The 26846-nt window shown below is 59.6% G+C and overlaps 1 protein-coding gene across 3 annotated transcripts; it reads right to left on the bottom strand.

Annotated features, from left to right (window-relative positions):
• On the bottom strand, nt 1–25625 carry CDHR4 (cadherin related family member 4). Of its 3 annotated transcripts, none has more exons than XM_073352667.2 (20): nt 25524–25625; nt 25115–25135; nt 22333–22535; nt 21034–21199; nt 20581–20669; nt 20028–20123; nt 19540–19643; nt 13037–13173; nt 12475–12658; nt 11917–12067; nt 11372–11468; nt 9910–10128; nt 9162–9301; nt 7615–7765; nt 6927–7141; nt 6183–6322; nt 5949–5990; nt 3274–3361; nt 2550–2583; nt 1–1333 (listed from the first exon to the last, which is right to left on the bottom strand). In XM_073352667.2, the coding sequence occupies exons 1-20, from the start codon at nt 25576–25578 to the stop codon at nt 1278–1280; spliced, it is 2388 nt and encodes a 795-aa protein (XP_073208768.1). In that variant the 5' UTR covers nt 25579–25625; the 3' UTR covers nt 1–1277. The 3 variants fall into 3 exon arrangements, with proteins under 3 accessions (XP_073208768.1, XP_078709876.1, XP_073208770.1); XM_078853750.1 differs by having other exon boundaries at nt 25058–25135; nt 25524–25587; XM_073352669.2 differs by lacking the exon at nt 5949–5990.
• Between the last annotated feature and the right edge of the window lie 1221 nt (nt 25626–26846).

Genomic DNA, 26846 nt, shown 5'->3' with positions numbered 1-26846 from the left:
GTGGTTTCAAGTAATAACAGACAGAACAAAGTAAGTTACCAAGCAAAATAAAACAAAACATGCAAGTCTAAGCCTAATGCATTACGAAACTGTTTACAGGTAAATCTCACCCTCAGAGATGTTCCAGAAAGTTTCTTTCACAGACTAAACTCCTTCCTTGTCTTGGCCCAATCCTTTCCCCAGTATTGTCCTTCTTAGTTCCAGCAGGCATCTTAGGTGAAAAGTTGGGGGAGGGGCGGTGGTCAGTGTTTGGCTCAGAACAGTCAGGTGACATTGGCTGGTGGTGTTTTTTTCAGGACAGTCAGGAGGGGGGGTTAGCAGCTGGTGTTTGGTTCACGACAATGCGGGGGGACTGGTGGACAGTATTTGGCACTGGATAGTCAAGAGGGAGGTTTGGGCGGGGTCAGTACTTTGCTCAGGATAGTTGGGGTGGCTGGTAGCTGTTGGTTTGCTCAGGGATGCAGAGGGGCTGGTTTGTGCCAGGCGCTGCTGTCCCGTGCATTGTGAGCCAGTTGGCGAAGCCTGTTTGTTAGATTTTAAAGCTAAAATCCAACTGGCACCTCAGCAGATTCCTCCCCTGCATGCCATTCTCCGCACCTCTGGCCTGAGCCACAGCCCTTTGTGTTGGCAGTGCCCACATGGCTCTTCCCGTTTTCCAGTCACTGCTCGGTGTAGTGAACGACACAGGTCACGGCTGGCCCCTTATACCCTCTGCTCTCCTCTAGCCGGGCCTGAATGGCAGCGAATCCTGCACTTAACTTGGTGCCCCTTTTACCCAGGATGACTTCACTTCTGTTGGGTGGGACCAAGCCTCCTGGCTCTGGAGTTGTCCTGGCAGGACCCCTCAGTGTGCCAGCCCCTTTAGGCTCTTGCTGCCTAGGGTAAGACACGCAGCTTCACCACCACCTGGGTCCGACCCTTGGAGCCTCTAACCCCCGTTTCTGTGAGCTCCCTGCAGCAAGTAGTTCTGTGATGGGCACTGAGGGAGACCTGCACTCCCAGAGGAAGCACTGCACCCCCGGCACTGTGGTGACTTAGACAGCGCGGTAGAAGCAGGAGGGTTTATTGGGTGTCTGGGACCCTATGCAGATGGTCCTTGGTTAGTGCACAGAGTAGAAAGTTACAGCCTGGCCCATTCTAGATGGCCTGTCCGCAGAGGCTGTGCTGGGCGGACTCGAGGGGGCGGGCAGTGCCCGTTCAGACCCAGTGCAGGGGGAAAGTGTGTGTGTGGGCAGGGGAAGCTGTGTCCACTCAGACCAAGGGGGGGCGGTGCCTGCTCAGACCCAGCGGCGCGCTCCGGTGCTGCTGTTGAAGAGGTAATCCTGACCTGTAACTTGAGATAGAAAGCACGGTGCACGTCATCCTGGGCAGGGCCCACCTCCCTCTTGGGCTCTCGCCAGGGTCAGCCACCAGGCTCTGCACACAGGCTGTGGGGCTGGAAGGGCTGTAACGTGGGTGGGGACATGAGCGACCAAAAGGGGCCAAGTGGGAGTGGCACTTTGTCCCTGCCCCAAGGGCCCGCGCTCAGATGTGGCATGGCCGCCCCTGTGGTGCCATGGGGCAGGCAAGGGCTCAACTATCTTAGTGCCCCAGATGTGCTCAAGTTCTCCAAAGTAGGGGGGTGACGGGCCCTTTGCCCACCCCTACCCACATGCACAGCTGTTCCCTGACAGCCCAAGAGGGGGCAAGACTCTGGTATGGGGTGGCGCCTCGCCTGCAAAGCCCTGGTTCCAGCCATGCCCTCTTGCTTAGTGGGGGAGGGCAGGGAGCTGGCACTCCAAGGAAGGAGGTGTTGGAGGGCAGGGGGCCAGCACTGGCTGGGAGGAGGTGGGGGGAAGCCAGGGGGCCTGGCACTGGCTGAGAGGAGGTGGGGGAGGGCCGGGAGCCTGCACTGGCTGGGAGGGAAGGGGGCTGGCACTGACTGGCAGGAAGTGGGGGAGGGCAGGGGATGGCACTGGCTGGGAGGAGGTGGGGGAGGGCAGGGGGCCTGCTCTGCCTGGGAGAGGGCCAGCACTGGCTGGGAGGAGGGGGTGGAATGCAGGGGGCTGGAACTAGCTGGGAGGTGGTGTGGGGAGGACTGGCTGGCAGGAGGTAGGGGAGGGCTGGGGCTGGCACTGGCTGGCAGGAGGTGGGGGAGGACAGAGGGCTTGCACTGCACTGTCTGGGAGAAGGGGAGATGCAGGGGGCCAGCACTGGCTGGTAGGCAGTGGGGGAGGGCTGGGGCCTGGCACTGGCTGGGAGGACGAGGGGAGGTCAGGGGGCTGGCACTGGCTGGGAGGAGGTGGCGGGAGGGTAGGGGGCCTGCACTGGCTGGGAGGGGTGGGAGGGGAGTGGAGGGGCACAGCACTGGCTGGGAGGAGGTGTGGGGAGAGGAGGGAAGGGGGCTGGCACTGACTGGCAGGAGGTGGGGGGAGGGCAGGAGCCTGGCACGGTCTTGGAGGAGGTTGGGGAGGGCAGAGGGCCTGCATTGGCTGGAAGAAGAGGGTAGAATGTAGGGGGCCGGAACTGGCTTGGAGGAGGTGGGGGAAGGGCCCCGGCCTGGCACTCACTGGGGTCCTGGGCACGGCCATCAAACTGCTCCTGCTGTGGAGAGAAGAGCAGAGAGCGGCTGTTCAGTGCAGAGCCCCAAACTCCACCTGAGAGCCAGAGCTGTACGGATAAGGCAACACCGACTTCCCCCAGCAGGGGGTGCTGTGAAAGTGGGGCAGGCACACTGGGGGGCACAGCCAGCAGGGGGTGCTGGGGGAGCAGGGCAGGTGCACTGGAAAGCAGAACCAGCAGGGGCTGCTGGGGTGCGGGTCAGGCACACTCGGGGGGACAGCCAGCAGGGGGTCCTGGGGGAGCAGGGCAGGTGCACTGGAAAGCAGAACCAGCAGGGGCTGCTGGGGTGCGGGTCAGGCACACTGGGGGGCACAGCCAGCAGGGGGTGCTGGGGGAGCAGGGCAGGTGTACTGGAAAGCAGAACCAGCAGGGGCTGCTGGGGTGCGGGTCAGGCACACTCGGGGGGACAGCCAGCAGGGGATGCTGGGGGGCGGGGCAGGCACACTGCGGGGACAGAGCCGGCAGCGGGCGCTGGGGGCAGGGCAGGCAAGCAGGGGAAGGTGCCCAACTTCTTGGGGGAGCTGTCATGGGCCATGCCAACTGCAGGCTGTGCCAGGCTCGGGGGGCGAGGTGGCAGTAGGGGCCTGGCAGGTGCACAGGCTGGGTGCAGTGCTCTGGGGACAGCCTTGGCAGGGCTCCTGCCTGGCACATGCTCGGATGAGGAGTCTGTACCAAGCTGAGGATGCTGGCGCGGCCTGTCTCCTTGTCCAGCTCTCCCGGGGCTGTGTTGTTCTTTGCCACATGTGGGTCTGACAAGGCCCTGAGGGGAGTGAGAGGATAGTCAGGGCATGGACCCCAAAGAGCCAGGCACCTACCACCTGTGCTGGCATGTGCCCCTCCCACAGCCTGAGCACCCTCTGCTGGATGCCAAGGCACTGTAGCTAGGCACTGGAGCTCCCAGCCTGGCAGCGGGGCAGCCCCTGCCATCAGTGCCTTCAGGATACGGAGCACAAGGAGCTTCCTCGGGTGAGGCTTGGGTCCCATGCCAGGCAACAGGCACCATGGCAGGCTGTGGTGCACACGGCTGGTCATTCTGAGAGGGGCATAGGGAAACAGCATGGTGCGGTAGGGTGCCAAGCCCCCCAGGAGCTGCAGGGCCCTATGGGAGGCAGGTGCCATTCATTGTGGGGCTGTCCCAGCCTCTGCTCTAGCAGGGCAGCCTAGCACTCAGTGCCCACATGTGGCCAGAGCTAGCTCTCAGGTCTCCAGCAGCACAGCACCCCTACCATGGCAAAGGGTCCAGGGTCAGTGCCAACCCATGGCAAAGGCGCAGCCCCTCCCAGATTGATCTGCTGTCTACCAGCAGTCCCAGCTTAGCATGTCTAGCCCCAATGTGGCCCAGCCCCGGAGACGGAGCGGACCTCCCCCCCCAGAAGGATACCAATCAGCTCTGTGTTCTTGGGGAACCAGGGCGCAGTATCCAGCCTGTCTGACTCATGAAGGACACCCCCTCGCCCCAGCCTCTGTTTGAACCAAAACCGATCGGAGGAAAGATTTAGGGCTTGGCTACACTTACATTTTATAGCACTCTAACTTGCTGGCTCGGGGGGGAGCATGTGTGTGTGAAAAATCACCCCCCTGAGCGCAGCAAGTCAGAGCGCTTTAAAGTGCTAGTGTAAACAGGCTCAAAGCACTGGGAGCCGTGCTCCCAGTGCTCAGAGCTAATCCGCTCATGGAGGTGGATTACCAGCATTTTGACAGTTTCCAGGGTAGCCATGCCCAACAGAGAGTAATGAAAAGGCAGTGGGAGACACACCTAAACCCCTCCTGACAAGGGTGACAGTATTAAGGCAACTCCCCTAGCCTCAGCTGCATCAAAGATGGGACAGGGAGACATCTTCATTAGCATACAGAATGAAGAACAGATTACCACATTGAACTCTGGGACCAGAAAAGCAGGGGAGCACTGCATCACGGGGGATCCCTGCTTCAGATGTTAATGAACCCACGCCTGCACACACCCAGCTCAGCAGTTATCAGACCAATTCTAGTAATGAATCCTTGATTGACATCCAAAATACTGAAGCTGCCAAATTGCATTGTAAACTCCCTTGAATGAACACCACCCATAGCCAGGAATGATCAGTTCCTATTGTCTAGCCTAAAGAAAACCCTTGAGGCATTAGTATACCCATAAACAAATCTAGTGTTCTCCCTTGAACCACAGTTCCCTACAAAAACCCCTACTCACACTCAAGTACGTGTTCTGATGCCTGGATCCAAACTCTGTATGAGTTCCACTGGGACTACTTCTCCTGCCTGATTGTGCTGGGGGCTCTGCCTCTCTCCAGCACTCAGGACCCTGAGCTACCACCATCACCTGGGAACCCCGACCAGTTCAAGCTTCATGGAGTGGTAAGACCCCAGCTCGCTCTCTCTCTGTTTTCTTTTCTACCTCAGGTATAACTTTTTAACCCTGACTTGTTTGATTAGGCATAGTTTTCTATACCTGACTTTTGTAATCTTTAATAATGTAACTGTTGTGTTTGTTTAGGCTCTCCTTGTGTAGTTATCACTATTATTCAATATATAACTTTTATGGTTAAGCTGGTTGCTTCCCTCTGTCTCTCTCTGAACTTTATTCTTTTGTTTTTTTGGCTCCCCCATTTACTCTGCAGCAACGCTCCTCTTACCTAAGCTAAAGATCCCTGTAGCGCCCAAAAATACTGTGGGGTTTGCTCATCAAGTGGGTTACTACTTTTCAATTGTAACGTGAAAGTGGGGATAAGGACATGCTGAACCTGTGACATATGAGGGTGGCAGCCTGGAAGTGCTGTTTGACCCAGCCTGCTCAGGTGTACTCTATTCCAGTGCGGTACTTGTGGCTTGGAAGTGCTGCTTGGCCCAGTCTATTGAGTCCAGGGGCATAAAAGGGTGGCAGCTTGGAAATCCTGCTTGACCCAGCCCACTGAGTCCAGGACCATAAAAGGGGTCAGCTTGAGGGTGCTGATTGACTTGGTCCATTCAGACTTGCTCTGTTAATGTGTATGTGTGTGTGTTCATCTGATTCTGGGGCTGGAGGAGCCCAGTCCTGGGGAACCTAGGTCCTGAAGGATAGTTCCCTTGAGAGGGGACTTGCAGAAGGGAGAAGTAGAGCTCCTTTTGAAAACACAAGTGACATAAGCAGTACATTGATAGAATTATAGACACCTCCCATCCCCAAAGAGTAACCCTAATAAATGAACATACCCCATAGTAACGGGCAAATCTGGTAACAGGAAGGGCCCTGGCCCAGGACTGGCTCCAATGGGGTCCCCAACACCCAGCTTTAGGGCTGGGTCCCCTACGCTTCCTCAGGCTGGGCCAATGCCCCAATGGTGCCCAGGGGTGCGTGGAGAGGCTCTCACCTGTCCTGTAGGAGTGGCTGCGCTGACTTGCCCGGAGCAGACCTGCAATGAGGAGCACAGGGGAGTGGGGAAGGGCAGGGGTCTGCGCCCCTGTTGCCCTACGGGTCAGGAGCAGGTGGGCTGCTGCCCCTGGCAGAGCCCTGAAAGCCCCTCCTAACCAGGTGGACCCTGGCCATGGCAGGGTGTGTCCTGCCTGGCAGCCCTGCCCACGCCACCCTGCATGTCAGCACTCACCTGCACAGGAGTTTCCAGGCCAGCCACGCCAGCACCACCAGCAGCAGCGCCACAGAGACAGTCAGCACCACCACAAACCAAGGCGAGGGTGCCCAGAACCACTCGGTGTGGGTGACGACTAGCGGCCCCTTCCGCAGGGTCTGCCAGCAGAGAGCAAAGTGATGGGAGGCCTGGCAAGATGGGGTGTGGGCATGGTGGGCAGGGAGCTCTGCGGGCTGTGGGCAGCAGTTTCATGGGACAAAGCAGCTCAATGCACTTGCAACACGGGGCACTGGGCCCCAGCGCAGCTTGGGGCACCATGTCACAGGAGGGCTGCATAACCTCCCTGTGCCCAACACCCTGCCAGAAAAGGGGGGGCCAGGAAAGTCTGGCACAGTGTAGGCTCTAGGGTGACTCCAGGACACAGACTGGAGCCCTAGGAAAGGAGACTACCCCCACCCCCACCCTCACCCACCCCAGCACAAGCTCAGGTCAGCCCAGTCTGCCAGCGGGTACCTCAACCACAGGCTCATCCCTGTCCCCTTGCCAACGCCGGGGGCCGTGCCCACAACAAATGGGGATAGGAGCAGCCCTCCAGAGGGGACATGGACGGGGCGGGAAGCAGAAACCATGGGGCAGCCAGGTTGGGGGGCTGGAACAGGCTGGGGGTGGGGGAGTTACCCTGGGCCATAGGGCTCCCTCAGGAGAACAGAGCAGGCTGATGGGGGGGATGAGTTGGGGGCACCCCAGAGCTCCCTGGCTCACCGTGTGCATGGTGGTGGTGCTGGGCGTGGCAGTGGCCCAGGGTGTCACATGCACAACCAGCGTGGCTGTGGTGCTGTGGCGTGGCGCACTGAAGCTGTCTGTCACCTCCACCAGCAGCTCGAAGGTACGGGGCTCATTGATGCTGTCGGGTGGGTCGGAGAAGGCAGAGTGCAGCAGGGTGCTGCCCGCCAGACGGAAGTGCCCATTGGTGTTGCCTGGCAAGGAAAGGCCTTGATGAGCCTGGGCTCCACCGCCCATTGGGGTAGCAGTGGGGAGGGGATGCTGCCCCACACCCTGAGTGCGGAGAGCCCCCACCACAGAGCCCCCTTATTTCCACTGCAGACACTACCTCCGAGGCCCTGCCAGGTCCCCACAGAGTGCGAGTGAGCCATGAGCCCCTACGAGCCCCAAACCCAGCCTCCTCCCTCCCCCCCTGACAGGTAAGGTAGGGGCACAGAAACACCCAGTTATGCCCCAGCCTCCCCGCCCCCCCCCGGGCTAGGCCAGAGGCATAGAGACGCCCTCCCCCAACAGGTAGGGCAAGGGCACAGAGATGCCCAGCTCCCCCTCTCAGGGCTACGCCATGGGCATGGAGATGCCCCGCTCCCTCTCCAGGGTTAGGCCAGGGGCACAGAAATGCCCCCCTGCCCTGTGCTAGGCCAGGGGCATGGAAACGTGACCCACTCACCTCCCACAAGGGTGTAGGTCAGGGGCAGCATGGTGCTCTCATCCTTGTCGGAGCACTGCAACTGCGCGAGGGGCAGGCTGGGGTCCCGGGTGGAGTAGATGAAGAACTCCTGGAAGGGGGGCATGCAGCGCGGGGGCTGGTCGTTGGTGTCCTGGGGGCACACAGAGGCCTGTGCTGGGAACAGCCACCCCAGGGCTGTGGCGTGGGTGGCATTGCAGTGGCACTCGGGGCCCAGGGCGGGATCAGAGTTCCCCAGGCTAGGCAGGTCAGCCCCGGGCCAGGGCAATGGGCCATCCCTGAGCCAGGCACATTCCCAGCTCTCCTTCCTGCGAACTAGGCCGCAGGACAGGACCTAGGCACCAGGGCAGCATGACATCCCAGAAACACAGTGATAGCACGCTAAGCCAGGGCACTGCCCTCTGTTGGCAGGGCCAGAGCAGTACCATGTGTGTCACAACCCTATAATGTGCTCGCAACCAGCTTGGATTCACCTCTCACTCCTGCCAGGCAGATCTGTGCTAGAGGAGGGAGGTGGGGTGGGAGCCCCATTGCTGGTGGGCACAGGCAGGGCCGCACTGGGCAGTACCCTGCGGCACCCCAGGGGCAGCCCCATTGCAGGTGGGCACGGGCAGGGCCACACTGGGCAGCACCCTGTGGCACCCCAGGGGCAGCCCCATTGCCAGTGGGTGTGGGCAGGGCCACGCCGGTAGCAGCCTGTAACCCATGTTTCTATTGGTTCCACCGAAGAGCTGTGGATGGCACAGTGCCCATGGGCTGCTTCTTCCCTGCCCCCCAGCTTCTATCAAGCCCACCGTGGGGGGCAGAGGGGCCCCATGCTGCTCTCTGTCTCTGGTCAGAGCTGGGGAGCTGGCTGCCAATAGACTGGGTGGGCTGGGCCCCGAAGCTGTGAAGAGCCCATCCCTGCACAGCACCACCACAGCCTCCTGCAGCCTCATCACCAGCCTGGTCTGGCCTCTCCACCCACCGGGGTTCCCATCACAGCCACATGGCAGAGCCTCATCCCTCCACTTCAGGAGGCAGGCAAGTCCGTGAGCCCCCCCGCGCACCGGGCATAGGTTTACAGAGGGCTCCCGGCTGGGCCTTTGGCAGGGTTGGCCGGGGACGCCAGGGCTCTAGGTGCCTGGCTGCTGTCATGGCTCATGGGAAGAGTGGGCTGATTCGAGAGATAACCAGGGAGGCTTCCGCAGAACTACCCCCACACCCCCTACCTGAGCACTGTGGAAAGGCAAAGCACCCCTGTGCTAATAAAGAGCACGCTGCCCTCCTGTGGCCAGGGGCTGAACCCAGGCATCCAGGGCTCCTAGCAGATACCTGCACGGGATTTGATCTGTTTTCTCCTTGGAATCCTTGGAATGGCACAGACCGAACCGCCAGGCCGAGGACAGGCTTAGCTGGCAGAGCAAGCGCTCCAGAATTAGGGAACGCCAGAGTTAAGGTGGCCTGAGTAACCTTAACCAGACCCCTGGTGCACATGCATTGTGGGACCGGCCCCGGGGCTGGCCAGGAAGCGCGCAGCGGAGCATCACCTGCACTTGGATGGTGATGTCACACAGTGCACTGCGCTGGTGATGTGGGTCTGCATCATTGGCCATGTCCCGCAGCTGCACGGTCAGGATATAGACCTGCTTGCTCTCGTAGTCCAGGGGACTGAGCACATGAATTTCACCTGCATGACATAGGAGCAGCAATGCAGAAACATCCTGTGGAGACACCCACAGCGTGGGCTCCTCAAGAGAGGGACTCAGGGTCCAGGCTAGGGTCAGGTGGGGAGGGGGCTGCCTGGAGGGCAGGGTGGGGGAGCAGTGGAGGGGTAAGTGTGGTTGTGGGGTAAGGGGTCAGGGTGGGGATGGAGTAACGGGGGCGGGTGGAGGGAAAACGGGTGGGTGGGGTAATGGGGGTGGAAGCAGGGCATGGTGGGGGTGGGGTAATGGAGTCAGGGTGGGGTGGGGCAACGGGGGCAGGGCAGGGCGGGGCAATGGGGTCAGGGCAGGGTCGGGTAATGGGGTCAGGGCGGGGATGGAGCAACGGGGCGGGTGGAGGGGTAACAGGGGCAGGACAAGGTGAGGGGGGTAATGGGGTCAGGACAGGGATGGAGTAATGGGGCGGGTGGAGGAGTAACAGGGGCAGGGCAGGGTGGGGGAGGGGTAATGGGGGCGGTTGGAGGAGTAAGGGGCAGGGTGGGGGAGGGGTAATGGGGGCGGGTGCAGGGGAACAGGCTCAGGAACAGGTGGGAGAGGCTAGCACAGGCCCATGCAGACTGGCATGGTGGCTTACCGGTCCGGGGGCCAATGTAGAAGGCAGGCGGGCTGGCACCGGTGCCCCCAGCAATGCTATACTCAATGTTGTCGAAGGGGTAGTCAAGGTCCGTGCCATTCACCCGGCCCACTGTGTCGCCGAAGGCAGCATCCTCTGGCACACTGAACATGGCACTGGCTGGGCACGCAGGTGAGTGCTCGTTCTTCGGAGTCACCGTCACCAGCACAGGCACATGGGCTGCATCACAGAGGCCGGGGGGATCAACTATGTGGGGCCGGGTTGTCTGGGGATGGAGGGTGTGACGAAGTGGGGATTTTCCCTTGTTCTGTTGTGTGTGAGTCTTACTGTTGAGCCTATGTGAGTTTTACTGTTTTGCATGAATACTGTGTGTGCCTCAGTTTCCCTGTGTGCTGCACCAATACCTCGGTGGTGGGAATAGGGGTCTGTGACTTTGGCAGAGACCTGTGGGGCAGGTAAGGCTGCTCCAGCTGTCTGCATATATGCTATGACCAGTGCCCTTCGTAACCTGGGACCCAGGAAGGGGGCGCCGCCAGGTGACACCTTTTGCCCAGGAAGCAGGACAAAGGGGAGGAGAAGGCCCAGGACTCCCCAAGATGGACTTGGCTGAAAGTCACTGATTTCTGTGCTAACAAGTTCTGTTCTACACTGTGTTCCTGTCGACTAATAAACCTTCTGTTCTGCATGCTGGCTGAGAGTTACGTCTGACTGCGGAGTTGGGGTGCAGGGCCCTCTGGCTTCCCCAGGAGCTCTGCATGGGCAGACTCGCTGTGGGAAAAGCACGGTGTGGAAGAGGATTCTGAATGCTCCAAGGTCAGATCCAGGAAGGTCAAAGCTGGGTAAACTTCTTGCCCCGGAGACAGTATGGTCAGAGAGAAGAGGGTCCCCCAGAGTCCTGACTGGTTTCACAGGGAGTAGTTCCAGAGCATTGCCCAGTGACTCCGTGACAGAGAGGACCAGCCTCCAGGGCCAGGCTATCTGGGGATGGGGAGGAAACAGCTCCCGGGGGCCGGGCTATGTGAGGGGACCAGCCCCCAGGGGCTGGCCTGTCTGGGGTCGGTGGGTAGATCAGTCCCCCCCAGGCCAGACTGTCTGGGGGTGTGTGGGGACCATCCCCTGGGGCCGGGCTGTCTGGGGATAGGGGAGGGATGGGGGGCTGTCTGGGAATGGAGGGGAACAACCCCCCCACACACACACCCACACACCCGGGCTGGGCTCTTGGGGGCTGGAAAGGGTGTTTTTTGCTGACAGCTCCGTGGGCAGTAAAGAGGGGCCTTGCGACCCCACTGTATTCTGGAAGTTGTGTCCCCTATGGCTGCACTTTCTGGCTAAGGGTTACACTGGGATTGGTGCTGCCCTCAGATACCTGGAGCTGCCCAGCACCCACTGCCCCTGCCCTGCCTGTACGACTGGACTGAGGGGCCTGGGCCAGGCCGGGGGTCAGCAGAGCGGGGGCACTCACTGCTCAGGGGGGGCTGCCCGTTGTCCGTCACCAGGATGGTGGCCACGTACTGGAAGCGGGCACTGGCAGCTGAGTCGTAATCCAGGGTCTCGTTGACCTGCGGGATTCAAACCCAGGCAGCTCGGATTTGCAGGGGTTGGACACTGAAACTCCACAGCCAGGGCTGCCCACTGAGCCTTGCCACCCCATGCCTCCCCCTGAACCGCACATGAGCCCTGCTGGGGAGAGAACCCCGAGTCCTGGCTCCCAGGCCCCTTCCCTCCCCACTCTAACCACTAGCCCGCACTCCCCTTCCAGAGCTGGGGATAGAGTCCAGGAGGCCTGGCTCCCAGCCCCGCTCCCCCAGTTCTAACCACTAGCCCCCATCCCCCTCCCAGAGCTGGGGATAGAGCCCAGGCAGTTCACAGCTGAGCTCCCTGCGGGTTGCCAGGTGGGGCAGTCCGGATCCCACAGACCAGGCCCCAGCAGTGCCCCATGGTGCCCTGCTGGCTGCAGAAGGCGCTGGCACTGGTCGGGTGTGCCCTGCCCTTGCCCGCTGGGCTCACCTGCAGCTGTGGGCCCTGCATGCGGAAGCTGTAGCGCGAGTGCTGGTCACCCTCCACCTGGTAGCGCAGGGAGCTGTTGCTGGCATCTGGGTCCGTGCATGTCAGCATCACGAGAGTCCAGCCGATGGGGGTGTCCTCAGGTACTTGAGCCCTGGCAGAAGGAGGGCAGGGGTAACCAGTGGGGGAAGGGGCCAACAGGACTTGGGCAAAGGGAGGGGGACTCTCTCCTGCCCTTGTGCCAAGCGTGCCCTCTGCAGCCTTGCCACACTATGGCCAGCACTCAGGGTCCGTCTGCATGACACTTCAACCAGGGCCACCTGCAGCTAGGATCTCACCTTGCCCCAGGGGCAGCAGCCCCTTCCACAAGGGGAGCTACAGGGACCTGGCCAACGTTGCAAAGTAGAGTGTGTCACAGCTGGGGATAGAACCCAGAATTCCTGGCTCCATGCCCCTGCAACCCCCACCCACTAGGCCTCACTGCCCTCCCAGAGCCGGGGCAGAGCCCGGGGCAAAATCTGGCTCCCAGCCGTGCTGGGGGGTGGGGGCAGAGAGCCTTACAGCAAGACAGCGGGGGAGCAGTGGGGTGCCAATGTGTTGGTGGGGAGCACGGTGATGTTGAGGCCCATGATGTCGCTGTCGCTGGGGTGCAGCATGTCATAGGCCCGCACCAGAAGCTGGGTGTGCGCCACTTCTGGGGAGCGCTGCAGGTCCAGTTCGTAGGTGTTGCGGAGCTCGCCAGTCACTGCCGAGGACAGGAGGGTGTCACCATGTGCCCAGCACCAGGCTGGGGCCTCTGCAGCCCTCGGCACCCCCAGGCAGGGACAGGGACTGAAGGGAAGGGCTGCTCTCAGGGAAACTTGCCAGCGTCACGGCCCCACCATGTTAGGGGGTGGGGGGGCAGAGACATGTCTGTGGTCATGCTCCTGGCACGTTATGTGGTAGGGCAGAGACATGTCCCTGGCCATGGCCTTGCCACAGTGGTATTGGGGGATCCCAGAGATGCCCCCCAGCCACGGCCCTGCCACAATATTGGGGGATCTCAGAGATGCGTCACCGCCCTGCCATGCTATGAGGGAACCCCAGGGCCATATGCCCGGCCTGGGGCAGCAGCGTGGCTCACCTGTATCAATGGTGTAGAGCCCATGAGCAGCCGGGGCGATGATCTCGTAGCGCACATTGTTCCCCTGGGCCTGGACCTGCGTGACAAGCTGCATGGCGCCTCTCTTCTCCAGCACGGCCACACTGCGCCACGCTGCCCTGCCCACCACATGGCAGAGGTCAGCCCAGCTACCGCCGGCCTTGCCACCATCAGGCACCCACTCAGCCCCTGCCCCAGGCACCCTTGTCCCCCTCACGGCCCCCAGCAGGACGGGGCTGCCACGCGCTGTCCAAGAGATGCCCCGCCGGCATGGCTGACAGATCTGCTGCCCAGCTGCACTGCACTGCCTGCGTCAGCCCTCTGCTGCCTGCCCCTCCAGGCCTAGCCCTGCGCCCTACGCCTGGGAACTTTACCCTGCACCCCACATCCCTGCCCCCTGCACCCTTGTGCCCCAAAGCTGCCCCCTCTGCCCTAATCCTGGGAACATTAGCCCACACCCCTGCCCTCTGGTCCCCCAAATCTTCCCCCTATGCCCTGGGAACATCTATCTCCCTGTGCCTGTGGCAGCTCTGTGCCACACATCCCTGCTCTCTGTGCCCCAAATACCTTTGCCCCACACCCCTGCCCCTGAGCACATCACCCTGCACTGCACACACCCCACACCCCAAATCCCCATGCCCTACAACTCTGCCCCCTGCACCCTAAGCCCTGGGAACATCATCCTGTGCCCTCACCCCTGTGCCCCAAATTCCTGCTCCTGTGCCCCTCACCCCTGTCCCCTGTGTAGTAGTAGGATTTATTGTTTGTATTTTGTATAATTTAGAATGAAGGATAAAGAATAATAAGATAATAGTGTAGCCATGATTGTTTTTCTTCTGCATTGCAATTTGATGTTCCTGTTCAAAATGTTCTGTGTAAATCAATTCTGTTTTGTGTGTGAATGAGGAATGTGTGTGTTAAGAGATAAGTGTGAAGGCCCTCACCGAACCAGACGTTCTAGGGAGGATCCTAAAACAGATGCAAGGGTGCTAGAAGGATGCAACACACCCCTACTGAAATGTCAGAGGAGGGCAGATTGATGACTCTAAAGATGAGACAAGCACCTATCAATGGGGACAGGATAGCTGTGATCAAAACCAGCATGGGATAACTCCCTGAGAGACTTGATGAAAGAACAAGATAAAGGATGAGAAAAACAATTTAAGAAAACAAGCACTTGTCAAACAACAATTGATTATAGCATGACGGTGCAAAACTCATTGGTCCCAATGAAGGAAAATCACTATATATACAGGGTGCCTTGCCATGAAACTTTGGGTTCATCCTGCCAAGACTTCCCCAGAGCATCATGTCGCAACCAGCAGAACCCGGCTCCTCCCTACCCATAATCAACCTAGGGCCATTAGATTGATCCGGACTGTGGACTGGTAACTATAACGTCGACTTGCGGGACAGAATGTGTGTGTGTGTGATTGAATGCATATGCTAATTGTTGTATCTTCAATAAATGCGGTGTATTGCCTTTTCCCCTGAAAAAGAGCTTGTGTGCTTCTTATAAGCATAACACCTGCACACATCACCCTGTGCTCCACACTCCCGCGCCCCAAATCCCCAGGCCCTACAACTCTGCCCCCTATGCCTTGGGAACATCACCGTGTCCCCCAAATACCTGCACCCCACAGCACTGCCCCTGTGCACATCACCCTGTAACCCACACCCCCTGTGACATAGTGGGGATTTTCTTTTGTTGTTTTGTATATGAGCCTATGTGAGTTACTATTTTGCATGAATATTGTGTGTGCCTCAGTTTCCCTGTGTATTGCACCAATGTCTAGGTTGTGGGAATATGGGTGTGTGACTTTTGCAGGGGCTGCTCCAGCTGTCTCCATGGATGCTATGGCTGCCCCTTTGTAACCTGAGACCCAGGAGGGGGATGCAACCAGGTGACTCTTGGCCCAGGAAGCGAGACAAAGGCTGGAGGAGGAGCAATGGGCAGTGCAGGGGTCAGGCAGTTGGAAGCGAATCAGTCTGGCTGGCTGGAGGCAGTATGCTCAGAGAGAGGAGGCATGCTCCCCCAGAGTCCTGGCTGGCTTTGTATGGAATAGTTCCAGAGCATCTCCCTGGTGATTCCGTGATGACTGGTGTCAGAGGTGGGATAAACTGCACCTCGTGGACAGAGCATCCTGCAGTACGTGACTGGGGAGCAGTAAAACAAAGGGGGCATGCTGAAGGCTCCGAGAGGTGCAGTTCCAGGAGGTGGAGGAGCCTACGGCTTAATCCTGACAGAGAGTGGACCCCCGAGAAGGGCTGTTCCCAGGGACTGTGGGGAGCTGAAAGAGCATAGGCCTGTGAATCCATGACCATTTGGGAACACTGTGGAGATGGCCTATAATCATCTCCTTATGAAGAACATTGTAGAGCTGTGCAGAGAGAAACGGCTGCATATTGGAAAGATCACTAAGACACAGCTGATTACTCACTTGGAAGAGGAGGATTGCTCTAAGGAGCCGGTTCCTGACCCAGCTGAGGCCATGAGAGAGGCTGGGAGCAGCCAGGCAGCCCCAGGGCCCGCACTGGTTCCTGACCCAGCTGGGGGTGTGAGAGTGGCTGGAAGCAGCCAGGCAGCCCCAGGGTCCACATTGGCTCCTGACCCAGCTGGGGCCGCGAGAGAGGCTGGGAGCAGGCAGGCTGAGACCTCTGCCATCGTCCCCAACCAGCAGGGGGTCTCCACCAGCTCCCTGTTGGTGGATCTGAGACAGATGGAATTGGAGTTGAGATTGAAGGAGTCAGAGGACCATTAGAGACAGGGAAGGCATGAAGCAGAACAGCAGGAGAGACAGAGGCAGCATGAAGTGGCGATGGTTGAGCTGAGAGGCAGAGGAACCAGTCCGGGGTGAGTGGGGATAGACCCCGGGGTGCCAATTCTGCAGGGAACCTCGACACTAAATTGCTGCCCCAGGTTAAGGAGCGGGGAGAAGTAGATGCCTGTCTCGCTGCCTTTGGGAAGGCTGGCAATTGGAACCAGGCTGGCCCTGCGGAAAAGCTCTGGTGTCTAGCCCCCTTCCTGGGTCCCAAGGCCATAGAGCTGTTTAGTCTGATGGGCAGGGTGGCAGACTAGCTCTCACCCCTGGCCGCAGCATATGTCTGCGTGTCCTCTCCTGGGCTCAGGCCCCTAGGACCCCCAGTGGGAGTGGAAGGTGGTGGTCAATGGGGAGACATTCCTGGAGTGGCAAGATCCTGGGACAGAGAGAACTGTTGTCAGGCCCCAGGTGGTGCTGCCTCACCAGATGCTGAGGGGCTGTGTGACCTGGGTGAAGGTCCAAGGAATGAAGCCCCTCACCATGCCTGTGGCCCAGATCCCTGTACAGACAGGAGGGGTCGGGCTGGCTGGTAGTAGGGGTTCTCCAAGATATCAGCTGTGACCTCCTCTTGGAGAATGACTGTGTCTATTTGGGACAGGATCCAGGCCCTGCGGCCGAGGATTTGAATTTGAATCCAGGGAAACAATCGGCTGAGACTGAAGCAGTCAGTGAAAATGCAAAGCTCTAAGGAGCTGCTAAGCTCAGGTTACCTGCCTGTCTGTAACCAGAGCCCTGGAGTTGAGTGGGACAGAGAGATGGTCCCCACCCCACTGCACAGGGGGGAGGTGGCTCACACTGGCTCTGACCCCATTTGAGTGTGGGGAACCACAGCCAGGGCGGAACAGCTGCCAATCAGGGCTGCCTTGTTCAGAGGTGCAAATGGCCTGGGACAAGGGTACAGCAGTCTTGAGACATCTGCCTGTCATAGAGGAGAATAAGCTGCAAGGTGCCTGGGATGGGCCCTTCAAGGTCATCAAGCAGATGAATGAGGAGAACGATGTGGTGGAACTGCCCAACTGGACTCACAGCCACTGAGGGGACCAGGTCAGTATAATGGAGCTGTACTGTGACAGGAAGAGCTTCTACTGGCCATATGTGGCCAGTGGGAGAAGGGGGAAGATCCCCTAGTGGGTCTATTCCCTGAGACAGGAGCTGGCCCCTTGCTGGAATCAATTCCCCTCTCTGACCAGCTAACCCCTGCCCAGCAGGCAGAGATGCAAGAGACAGTGCATTTGTACCAACAGCTGTTTTCCAACCAACAGCTGTGTTCCAAGAGGCCTGGGCTCACTAACCAAGCTGTCCATTGAGTGGAGATGGGACCCAGCCCTCCCATCAGGTGTTTCCCATTCAGAGAAATGGGGAACACAGCACAGGCCCTGGAGGGAGAAAGGTCAGAGACATGCTGGCTTTAGGGGTGATCCAGCCATCCACCAGCCACAGGGGCCTCTCCCGTGGTGCTGGTCCCTAGGAAAGATGGGTCGATCCGATTCTGTGTGGCCTATCAGAAGCTCAATGACATCACCATGTCTGGTGCCTGCCCATTACTAGGACTGATGAGATCCTAGACAAGTTGGAGCGGGACTCGGTACCCCATCACCAGGGATCTCACCAAAGGCTATTACTGGCAGGTGCCTTTGGATCCAGATGCCAAGTTGCAACCTGCTTTTACCACCCCCTCTGGGACTGTACAAGTCCCTGGATCTACCTTTTGGCCTCAAGGAGGCGCTAGTCACCTACCAGTGCCAGATGGATCAATTACTGACGGGGATGGAGAATTTTACCCTAGCGTACATTGATGATATTTATGTCGTTAGCCAGACCTGAGAGGACCAGGTGTCCCAGGTGAAGATGGGGCTGAGTCACCTCCAGGATGCAAGGCTGACTGTAAAAGCTGGGACGTGCAAGGTGGGGATGGCAGAGGTGTTGTACCTGGGCCACAAGGTACAGAGCAGCTGCCTAAAGCCAGAGCCAGCCAATGTGGGGGCTATCAAAGACTGGCCTGCTCCCCAGACTAAGAAACAGACCCAGGCCTTTATTGGGATGGCAGAGCACTACCAGAGGCTTGTGCTCCACTTTAGCTCTGTGTCAGCTCCCATCCCTGAGCTATGCAAGAAGGGTAAGCCAGACAAGCTGGTCTGGTCTGGGCAGTGCTAGAGGGCTCTCTGCATGCTGAAGTAGGGTCTAGTCAAGGGCCCAGTGCTGGGAAACCCAGACTTTGACAAGCTCTTAATGGTGTTCACAGATGCCCCAGACACAGGGCTGGGCGCAGTGCTGAGGCAGGCCAATGCAAATGGGGAGAAACACCACATCTATACCTGAGCAGGAAGCTGCTGCCCCGGGAGCAGGGCTATGCAGCCATAGAGAAGGAATGCCTGGCCATGAAGTGGGCTCTTAAAAGGCTGCAGCCGAATCTATTTAGGTGGCACTTCACTGTGTACACAGACCACTACCCCTGCCGTGGCTGCATCAGATGAGAGGGTCCAATGCCAAGCTCCTGAGGTGGAGACTGTCCTCCCAGGATTATGAGAAGGAGGTGGTCCATCTTAAGGGGAGTACAAATGTTATAGCTGATGCTTTGTCCCGGAGAGGGAGGCCTGAACTTCTCCAGGTTGCTGGCTAAAGTGACCCCGCTCAGTTTGGTCTCGAAGAGGAGAGAGATTTGACACAGTGGGGATTTTCCCTTGTTATGTTGTATGTGAGCCTATGTGAGTCTTATTGTTTTGCATGAATGCTGTGTGTGCCTCAGTTTCCCTGTGTATTGCACTAATATCTAGGTGGTGGGAATAAGCATGTGTGACTTTTGCAGGGGATGCTCCAGCTGCCTGCACAGATGCTATGGCTGCCCCTTTGTAACCTGAGACCTAGTAGGGGGATGCAACCAGGTGACTCTTGGCCCGGGAAGCGAGACAAAGGCCAGAGGAGGAGCAATGGGCAGGGCAGGGGTCAGGCAGCTGTAAGAAAGTCAGACTTGGCTGGCTTGGGGCGCAGTGGGAGGACCAGACCCCTGGCTCTGGGCTCCCCTCCCGCCCAACATAGACTTGGCTGAAAGTCACTGAATTCTGTCTTATGCTGTGTTCCTGTTGACTAATAAACCTTATGTTTTACCAGCTGGCTGAGAGTCACATCTGACTGCAGAGTTGGGGTGCAGGGCCCTCTGACTTCCCCAGGAACTCCATCCAGGCGGACTCACTGCGGGAAGCGCACAGTGTGGAAGGGGATGCTGAATGCTCCGAGGTCAGATCCAGGAAGGTGGAAGCTGTGTAAGCTTCTTGCCCTGGAAACAGTATGCTCAGAGAGAGGAGGCTCCCCCAGAGCTTCATATGGAGTAGTTCCAGAGCATCGTCCCGGTGACTCCATGACACCACCACACCCCAAATCCCTACAATCCACAACTCTGCCCCCTGTGCCCTATGCCCTGGAAACATCACCCTGTATCCCACACCCCTGCGCTCCACACCCCTGCCCCCCAGCACCCCTGTGCCCCAAGTCCCCAAGCCCCACAACTCTGCCCCCTGTGCCCCAAATACCTGCACCTCACACCCCTGCCCCCATCACCCCATACCTCTGCCCCCTATGCCCTACACCCTGGGAACATTACCCCACACCCCTGCCTCCAGCACCCCTGTGCCCCACCCCTCCATGCCCCACACCCTGTGCCCTTACATGAAGTTGATGTGGGGGCGGTGGACAGGCAGCACCGTCACTGTCACGGCCCCACTGCAGTTTCTCCCGCTCCTGTCAGTAACCAGGATCTGCAGCCTGAACGCCTGGAGACACAGGTGCTGGGTGAGGCTGGGAGGACCCTGGCCTGGGCCATGCTGCCAGCTCTGGTGCTGCGTTGTGGGCGCATGGGTAAAGGCAGAGAGGGAGTTTGTGGGCTGGGGGCGCTGAAGCCCCATGGGCACTGATCAGCTCTCCCCAGATGGTTGGAGAGAAGGGGGAGCCCCAGAGCCATGGGGGTGCGGGGAGGGAGCCATGGCCCAGGGAGAGGAGTTGGGGTGCTTTGGGAGGGGCCTGGGGGTAGATGGAGTACCCGAGGATGGGGGGCTCTCGGGGAGGGCATGCCCCAGAAGCAGGCCTGGGGGTGACGGGCTTACCCTGGGAAGGCAGGGCTGGAGGATGCCCAAGCGGGGCCAGACCCCAGCACTCACCTGGCCGGCATGGGCTGGGATGAAGCCTGATCCTGGTGCCAGCACCTGCCCGGCGCGGTCGATGGTGAGGGGTGTGTCATTGTCTTTGATGGTGAACTGCCATGGAGAGAGGGGCTGAGCCAGAGAACCAGATCCCCCTTACCGAGACCCCCAGTCCAGAACAGCACCTCCCCCACCACTGGGCCCCTTGGATCCTCCCCATCCTCACAGCCCTCCGCTGCCACTGGGCCCTATCATATCCCCCCTGCCTCCACAGCTTCTCCCCCGCCACTGGGCCCTGGTGGATCCCCCAGCCCCCACAGTCCCTCGCCCACCACTGGGCCCTGTTGGATCCCCCTGCCCTACAGCTCCTCTCCCGCCACTGGGCCTCGGTGGATTTCCCTGCCCCCAAAGCCCCTCCCGCGCCACTGGACCGCATCGGAGCCCCCCGCCACCACAGCCCCTCTCCCGCCACTGGGCCCTGTCAGACCCCTGCCCCCTAGGCTTAGACTGTGCAGGGTCATCCCATAGCACTCGCCCGGGGATGGGAGGCCAGGCCCTGCTCCATGCTCACCCTCAGTCCGCTAGCTGGCCGCTGCAAGACCACAGTGTAGATGGGCATCAGGGGTGCCACGTCCTCTGAGACTTGCACCAGCTCCCCCACTGCAGCAAAGCACAGAGTCAGGCGGAGTGGGCTCAGAGGCTGCTCTCCCCAGCCCTGGACCCACCTCCCCTGGCTCTGCACTGGGTCCCACTGGCCAAGAGCAGAAAGAGCCAGGAGGCGAGTCCTGTTAGCACCAGAGGTGCCCGCTCTGCCCTGGAAGGGCTCCCCATCCCAGCCTGGATCCCCAACTCCCCTGGCAGCGCTGGGTACAGAGCGCTGGGCAGGCAAGAGCGCAGGGCCTGGGTGGGGCAGAGCACAGGGCCTGGGTGGGGCAGAGCACTGGGGCTGGGCGGGGCAGAATGCAGGGCCTGGGCATGGGAGAGCGCAGGGGCTGGGCATGGCAGAGCGCAGGGTGGGCCTTACCTTGGCTAGCAAACCTGGCCATGCACTGGGGGGGCCCATCCACTGTGTGGACCTGGACGAAGAGCTGGCCTTTGGCAGGCGTCTCCCCTGGGCAGGTAGCCTCCAGGGTCAGCGTGTACTGATTGACTTGCCGAGCGTCCAGCGCCGCACTGGGGCTCAGCGTGATCTAACAGAAACCCCAGCACTCAGCAGGCTCTGACACTGAGCACAAGCTACGCCAGCCTTCCCCATGCAGCAGGCCCTGCTCCCTACCCTGCATAGAATGGGGCTCCGCCTCCTCCCAATCCCACATGGAACGAGGCCCTGCCCCCAACCCTGCATGTAACAGGGCTCTGCCCCTGACTCTACGGGGCCCTGCCCCCCCAATCCCTCATATAACTGGGCCCTGCCCCCGCATGTAACGGGGCCCTGCCCCCCAATCCGGCATGCAACGGGGCCCTGCCCAGAATCCTGCATGTAACAGACCCCTGCCCCTGACCCCGCATGTCACGGGGCCCCTGCTCCCTGACTCTCATTGTAATGGGGCCCTGCCCCCCCAATCTCTCATGTAACGGGGTCCCATCCCCACATGTAACAGGGCCCTGCCCCCGCATGTAACAGGGCCCCACCTGCCCAATCCTGCATGTAATGGGACCCCACCCCTGATCCCGCTTGTAATGGGGCCCTGACCCCACATGTATTGGGGCCCTGACCCTCACCCCCACATGTAACAGGGGCCCCTGCCCTAGACCCTGCATGTAATGAGGCCCTGCCTCCCCGGCCCTGACCCCGCATGCAGCGAGGGCTCCTGTTCTGGACTCTCCAGCCTCACACCCAGCCCGCAGCCCCCTCCTAGTCCTCCTGTGTCTCCCTCTTTGCCCTCCTCTCACCCCTGGGTGCCATGCAGGGAATGGGCCTGCTCCTCACCAAGAGCAGAGCCCTGGGCCCCCTTGGCACCATGGGGAGCCTATGGTGGACGCTGTGCAGGCTCTGCTTCCTGCGGCTCTGCTGCTAGCCTGCTGTCCTGGGACCCTGGTGCCTGAGTCTTCACTGCCCAGCATCATGTGCCGCCCTCAGGGGGCGCAAATACCCCTCCCACACCCCTGGGGGCAGGGTGACGGTGCATCGGCCCTTTGTTCCCATTGCAGACGCTGCCCCCACTGAGCACAGGCCTCCAGGCCAGCCTTGCCCTGGCTTAGTGCTGACGGTGTCTGGGGTCTGCGCCTGCCAGCACGGCCCCACAGGGCACTGCCAGGCTGGGATGCCCCGCCGGCTGGGGCCTAGGTCTGTCCTCCTGGGGGTGTGGGCTGCAGCACGTACCTGCACGCTGTAGTGGGGAGTTGGGCTGGCACGGTGGGCAACGATGGATTGGTTAAAGAAGTAGGTTGGGGGGGTGCTCTGCAGGGTGAAGACAGGGGTGGGGATGCTGGTCTCGTTCTGGCAGGTCAGGTTGAACTCCACGATGATCGTGCCTGGTCCCGCACTCTCCATCACGCTCACTGTGGTGGGCAGGCCGGACAGCACTGGCACAGAGAGGCACGGAATAAGCCCGCCCAGCCCCCGCCACAGCGGGGATCCACAAAACCCCCAGATCATCAGGGACAGCTGGGTGTGTGTGGCTGCACCTGTGCCCAGGGGTGCCTGCGCGCACAAGGCCTGGGTCAGGCCACCCCACACCTGTGTGGGCTGTACAGTTAATGACAAGTGAGAAGAGGGGATAGCACTGTATGGGGATGTGGGAGGGCCAGGGGGACGGAGTGAGATGGGGACCACTGTCCAGGGCGGTGGTGGAAGAGAGGAAGCACTGTCCAGGGGTGCGGAGGGAGATGGGGAGTGCTGTCCAGGGGTGCGGAGGGAGAGGGGGAGCACTGTCCAGGTGGAGGGAGGGAGAGAGGGAGCGCTGTCCAGGGGGAGGAAGGGGGATTGCTGTCCAGGAAGACGGAGGGAGGGGGGAACACTGTCAGGGGGAGGGAGGGAGAGGGGGAGTACAGTTTGAGGGGGACAGAAGGGGAGGGGGAACACTGTCCACAGGGCTGGAGGGGGTGGGGGAGTGCAGTTGGAGGGTGTGACATTATGAGTGTAATACATCTCACTGAAAGGTGACACAGAGTCAGAAAGAGTTAATTAACTCACAGACTGACATGACCCATGGCCAAACTTTAAAGAGTTGTTAGGATCATGGGTAGTGATCAATGGCTCCATGTCTAGTTGGCAGCCAGTATCAAGCAGAGTGCCCCAAGGGTCAGTCCTGGGGCCGGTTTTGTTCAATATCTTCATTAATGATCTGGAGGATGGCATGGATTGCTCAGTCAGCAAGTTTGCAGATGACACTAAACTGGGAGGAGAGGTAGATAAGCTGGAGGGTAGGGATAGGATACAGAGGGACCTAGACAAATTAGAGGATTGGGCCAAAAGAAATCTGATGAGGTTCAACAAGGACAAGTGCAGAGTCCTGCACTTAGGACGGAAGAATCCCATGCACTGCTACAGACTAGGGCCCGAATGGCTTGGCAGCAGTTCTGCAGAAAAGAACCAAGGAGTTACAGTGGACGAGAAGCTGGATATGAGTCAGCAGTGTGCCCTTGTTGCCAAGAAGGCCAATGGCATTTTGGGATGTATAAGTAGGGGCATAGCGAGCAGATCGAGGGACGTGATCGTCCCCCTCTATTCGACATTGGTGAGGCCTCATCTGGAGTACTGTGTCCAGTTTTGGGCCCCACACTACAAGAAGGATGTGGATAAATTGGAAAGAGTCCAGCGAAGGGCAACAAAAATGATTAGGGGTCTGGAACATATGACTTATGAGGAGAGGCTGAGGGAACTGGGATTGTTTAGTCTGCAGAAGAGAAGAATGAGGGGGGATTTGATAGCTGCTTTCAACTATCTGAAAGGGGGTTCCAAAGAGGATGGATCTAGACTGTTCTCAGTGGTAGCAGATGACAGAACAAGGAGTAATGGTCTCAAGTTGCAGTGGGGGAGGTTTAGGTTGAATATTAGGAAAACCTTTTTCACTAGGAGGGTGGTGAAGCAATGGAATGCGTTACCTAAGGTGGTGGTGGAATCTCCTTCCTTAGAGGTTTTTAAGGTCAGGCTTGACAAAGCCCTGGCTGGGATGATTTAGTTGGGGATTGGTCCTGCTTTGAGCAGGGGGTTGGACTAGATGACCTCCTGAGGTCCCTTCAAACCCAGATATTCTATGATTCTATGAAGATATGTAAATGAATAGAGCTTTGAAATGCAAGCCTGCATTGTTAGAGATAGAAGGGTAACTGTTTGCTCAGGTCTTGTGGTGTTAGCAAACAAGTCTTGTCTATTACTATGGCTTTGATTCAAAGATTAAAAAAAAAAAGGAGTATTAGTATTTAGGAAGACACTTGAGTGAAATAGTATTATTGTCTATATGTCTCTTTGAAGGTTGTGGTAACCTGTATCTGAACTGTTTAATGGATAAATTACCCTATGCTAATCGCCATGATGTTTGGGAGAAGGAAAGTTAAGCCTATTGTTTTCTCAGGCCAAAAGGCTGCTGGAAATGTATAAAAACCCTGGGACATGATCCATCTTCATCTCAGATCTGCTTTGGGTTTCAAGAAGGGGAAACCCTAAGCCATAAGAATTGGGATCCCCAGTCACTAACTGGAGTCATCCTGAATATGGACATTGGACTATAACCTATGGACTATTTCTAAAGGAACATTTGGCAACTATAAACTCACAATCTCTGCTATGTATCTGGAGGGAGAGGGGGCGCACTGTCCGATGGGGTGGAGGGGGAGCACTGTTCTGGGGGTGGAGATGGAAGGGGAGTGCTGTCCGAGGGGGCGGAGGTAGAGGGGGAACACTGTCCAGGGGTGGGTGGGGGAGGGGGAGTGCAGTCTGAGGGAGAGTGGGAGCGCTGTCCAAGGGTATGGAGCGGGAGCACTGTCCGAGTGGGTGGAGAAGGGAGGGGGAGCGTAAACCTGGCATACATGCACATGGGCACCCCCGCGGACACACACACACACCTGGGTGGGCGCACGCACCCCCCCCCCCCCCGCGCACACACCTGGGCAAGCCGGGCACTAGGGCTGCTGGTGGCAGTTCCTGGCCACTCAGTTCTTACCTGTGGCACTGACGAAGGCCCCTGGAAGCAGAAGGAGACACTGTTATCTGGGATGGGTCGTGCCCATCACTGGCCAGCCAAGACTTGCGGCTGCTCCCAGGCCCTGGCACACCTCCCTGGGTGGGCACCTCCTCAACACTGATTGCACCCTGGGGAGACCCTGTCGATGCAATGGGACATTGGCTGCGCTGGCTCCCTGGGGTGGGGGACTGCTGCTGCCATGGGGCTCAGGCGGTGCTGGCTCCTTGGGGCAGGAGGGCTGCCAGTGACACAGGGTTTTGGCTGCGCTGGCTCCCTGGGGCAGAGCCATGCTCTCTGCCTTCCCTCAGCACCCTGGTAAGGGAGGCTGGCAGGTGGATTCTCCCTGTTACTGGGTGGGTGGCCCATCACTGGGTACCGAGCTGCCTACCTGTGGCACAGAGGGCCAGGAGCAGCAGGAAGGACTGGTGCCCACGTGGCCCCATGACTCCCCAAGGGGCAGTGCCGAGACTGGATGCAGCTCAGCTCAGCTCAGCTCTGCTTCTTGTTTGGGAAGCCAGAGCAGGTTGCCAGGCTGTTGCTATGGATGCTGGGCAGCGCCAGGTGCAGCACTCATACACCCGGGCCCCAGCTGCGCTCAGGGACACGCCTCCCACTCACACAGAGACAGCCCCAGCCAGGGCACCCGCCCTCAACCTGGGGTCTGTGCCTTCCACCCCATGAGCCTCCCCCAGCCCAGCCGAGCCCTGGTGTCTGCACCATCCGCCCCAGGGGCCTCCCCCCGCCCAGCCGAGCACTGTGGTCTGTGCCCCCCACCCCAGGGGCTCCCCCAGTCCAGCTGAACCCTGGGGTCTGCTTCCCCTGCTCCAGGGGCTCCCCCAGCCCAGCCCAGCCCAGCCCAGCCCAGCCCTGGGGTCTGAGCCCTCCACCCCAGGGGCTCCCCCAGCCCAGCTGAGCCCTGAGGTCTGCTTTCCTGCCCCAGGGGCCTCCCCCAGCCCTGAAGTCTGCACCACCCACCCCAGGGACCTGCACTAGCCCAGTTCAGCCAAGCCCTGGGGGCTGTGCCCCCACAACAGGGACTCTTCTCCCATGAGCACAGGTTGAGCCCTGTGATGAGGGGCCCTTCTTCTCCTCCCCTGACTGTGCCCCAGGCCCATCCAACTCCTTGCAGAGACTGCTGGGTGGCAGGTTGATGGGGAAGCTTGGGCGTGGGGCAGGCCCACACTGATCCTTGACTCCCAGAGCCCTAGGAAAGCTCTGCCCAGCCCCTGCCCTCAAGCAAGCCTCCCTTGTGGGACTGCCCGTCCCAAGTAGCCCTCTTATGGGGCCCACTACTCTCCTAGCTAGGCTGCACCAGTGCGCATGTGGGGAGGTATATAACGGGCTTGGGGCACCATGTCCCCTCCCATCAGACCAGAAGGAGCTGCCCCTGGCTAGGCCTTTGAATCAGTTCAGCTCATGCTTGGTTTTTTGGCTCCTTCCCCATCAACGCCCAGCTGGGGCGAGGCAGGGCCCTGTGGGGCTCCAGAGCCAGGCTGGCCCATGACCCTGCCACGAGCATAGGCGCCAACTCTGCACCCACCGGCAGCTGCCCGCCTCCCCGCCCCAGCTCACCTCCACTCCGCCTCCGCCCCGAGTGTGCCGTATCCCCACTTCTCCCCCTAGCTCCCAGCACTTCCCACTGCGAAACAGCTCTTTCATGGCGGCAAGTGCTGGGAGGAAGGGGGGAGGAGGGGGAACGCGGTGTGCTTGA

Source organism: Lepidochelys kempii, chromosome 7 (genome assembly GCF_965140285.1).
Source record: "Lepidochelys kempii isolate rLepKem1 chromosome 7, rLepKem1.hap1, whole genome shotgun sequence".
Lineage (NCBI taxonomy): Eukaryota > Metazoa > Chordata > Testudines > Cheloniidae > Lepidochelys > Lepidochelys kempii.
Note: the sequence above shows the minus strand (reverse complement) of the source record. Positions and strands in the feature narration are given on the sequence as shown.

What these genes read in the sequence shown, in the direction of transcription:
- CDHR4 (XM_073352667.2), bottom strand. Translation starts at nt 25,578, where the DNA reads ATGGGGCCACGTGGGCACCAGTCCTTCCTGCTGCTCCTGGCCCTCTGT. An exon ending in TCCCAGCCCATGCCGGCCAG is followed by an intron (nt 19,644 to 20,027) that starts GTGAGTGCTGGG and finishes CTGTGTCTCCAG; the next exon opens with GCGTTCAGGCTGCAGATCCT. An exon ending in GACCTACACCCTTGTGGGAG is followed by an intron (nt 7,142 to 7,614) that starts GTGAGTGGGTCA and finishes TTTCCTTGCCAG; the next exon opens with GCAACACCAATGGGCACTTC.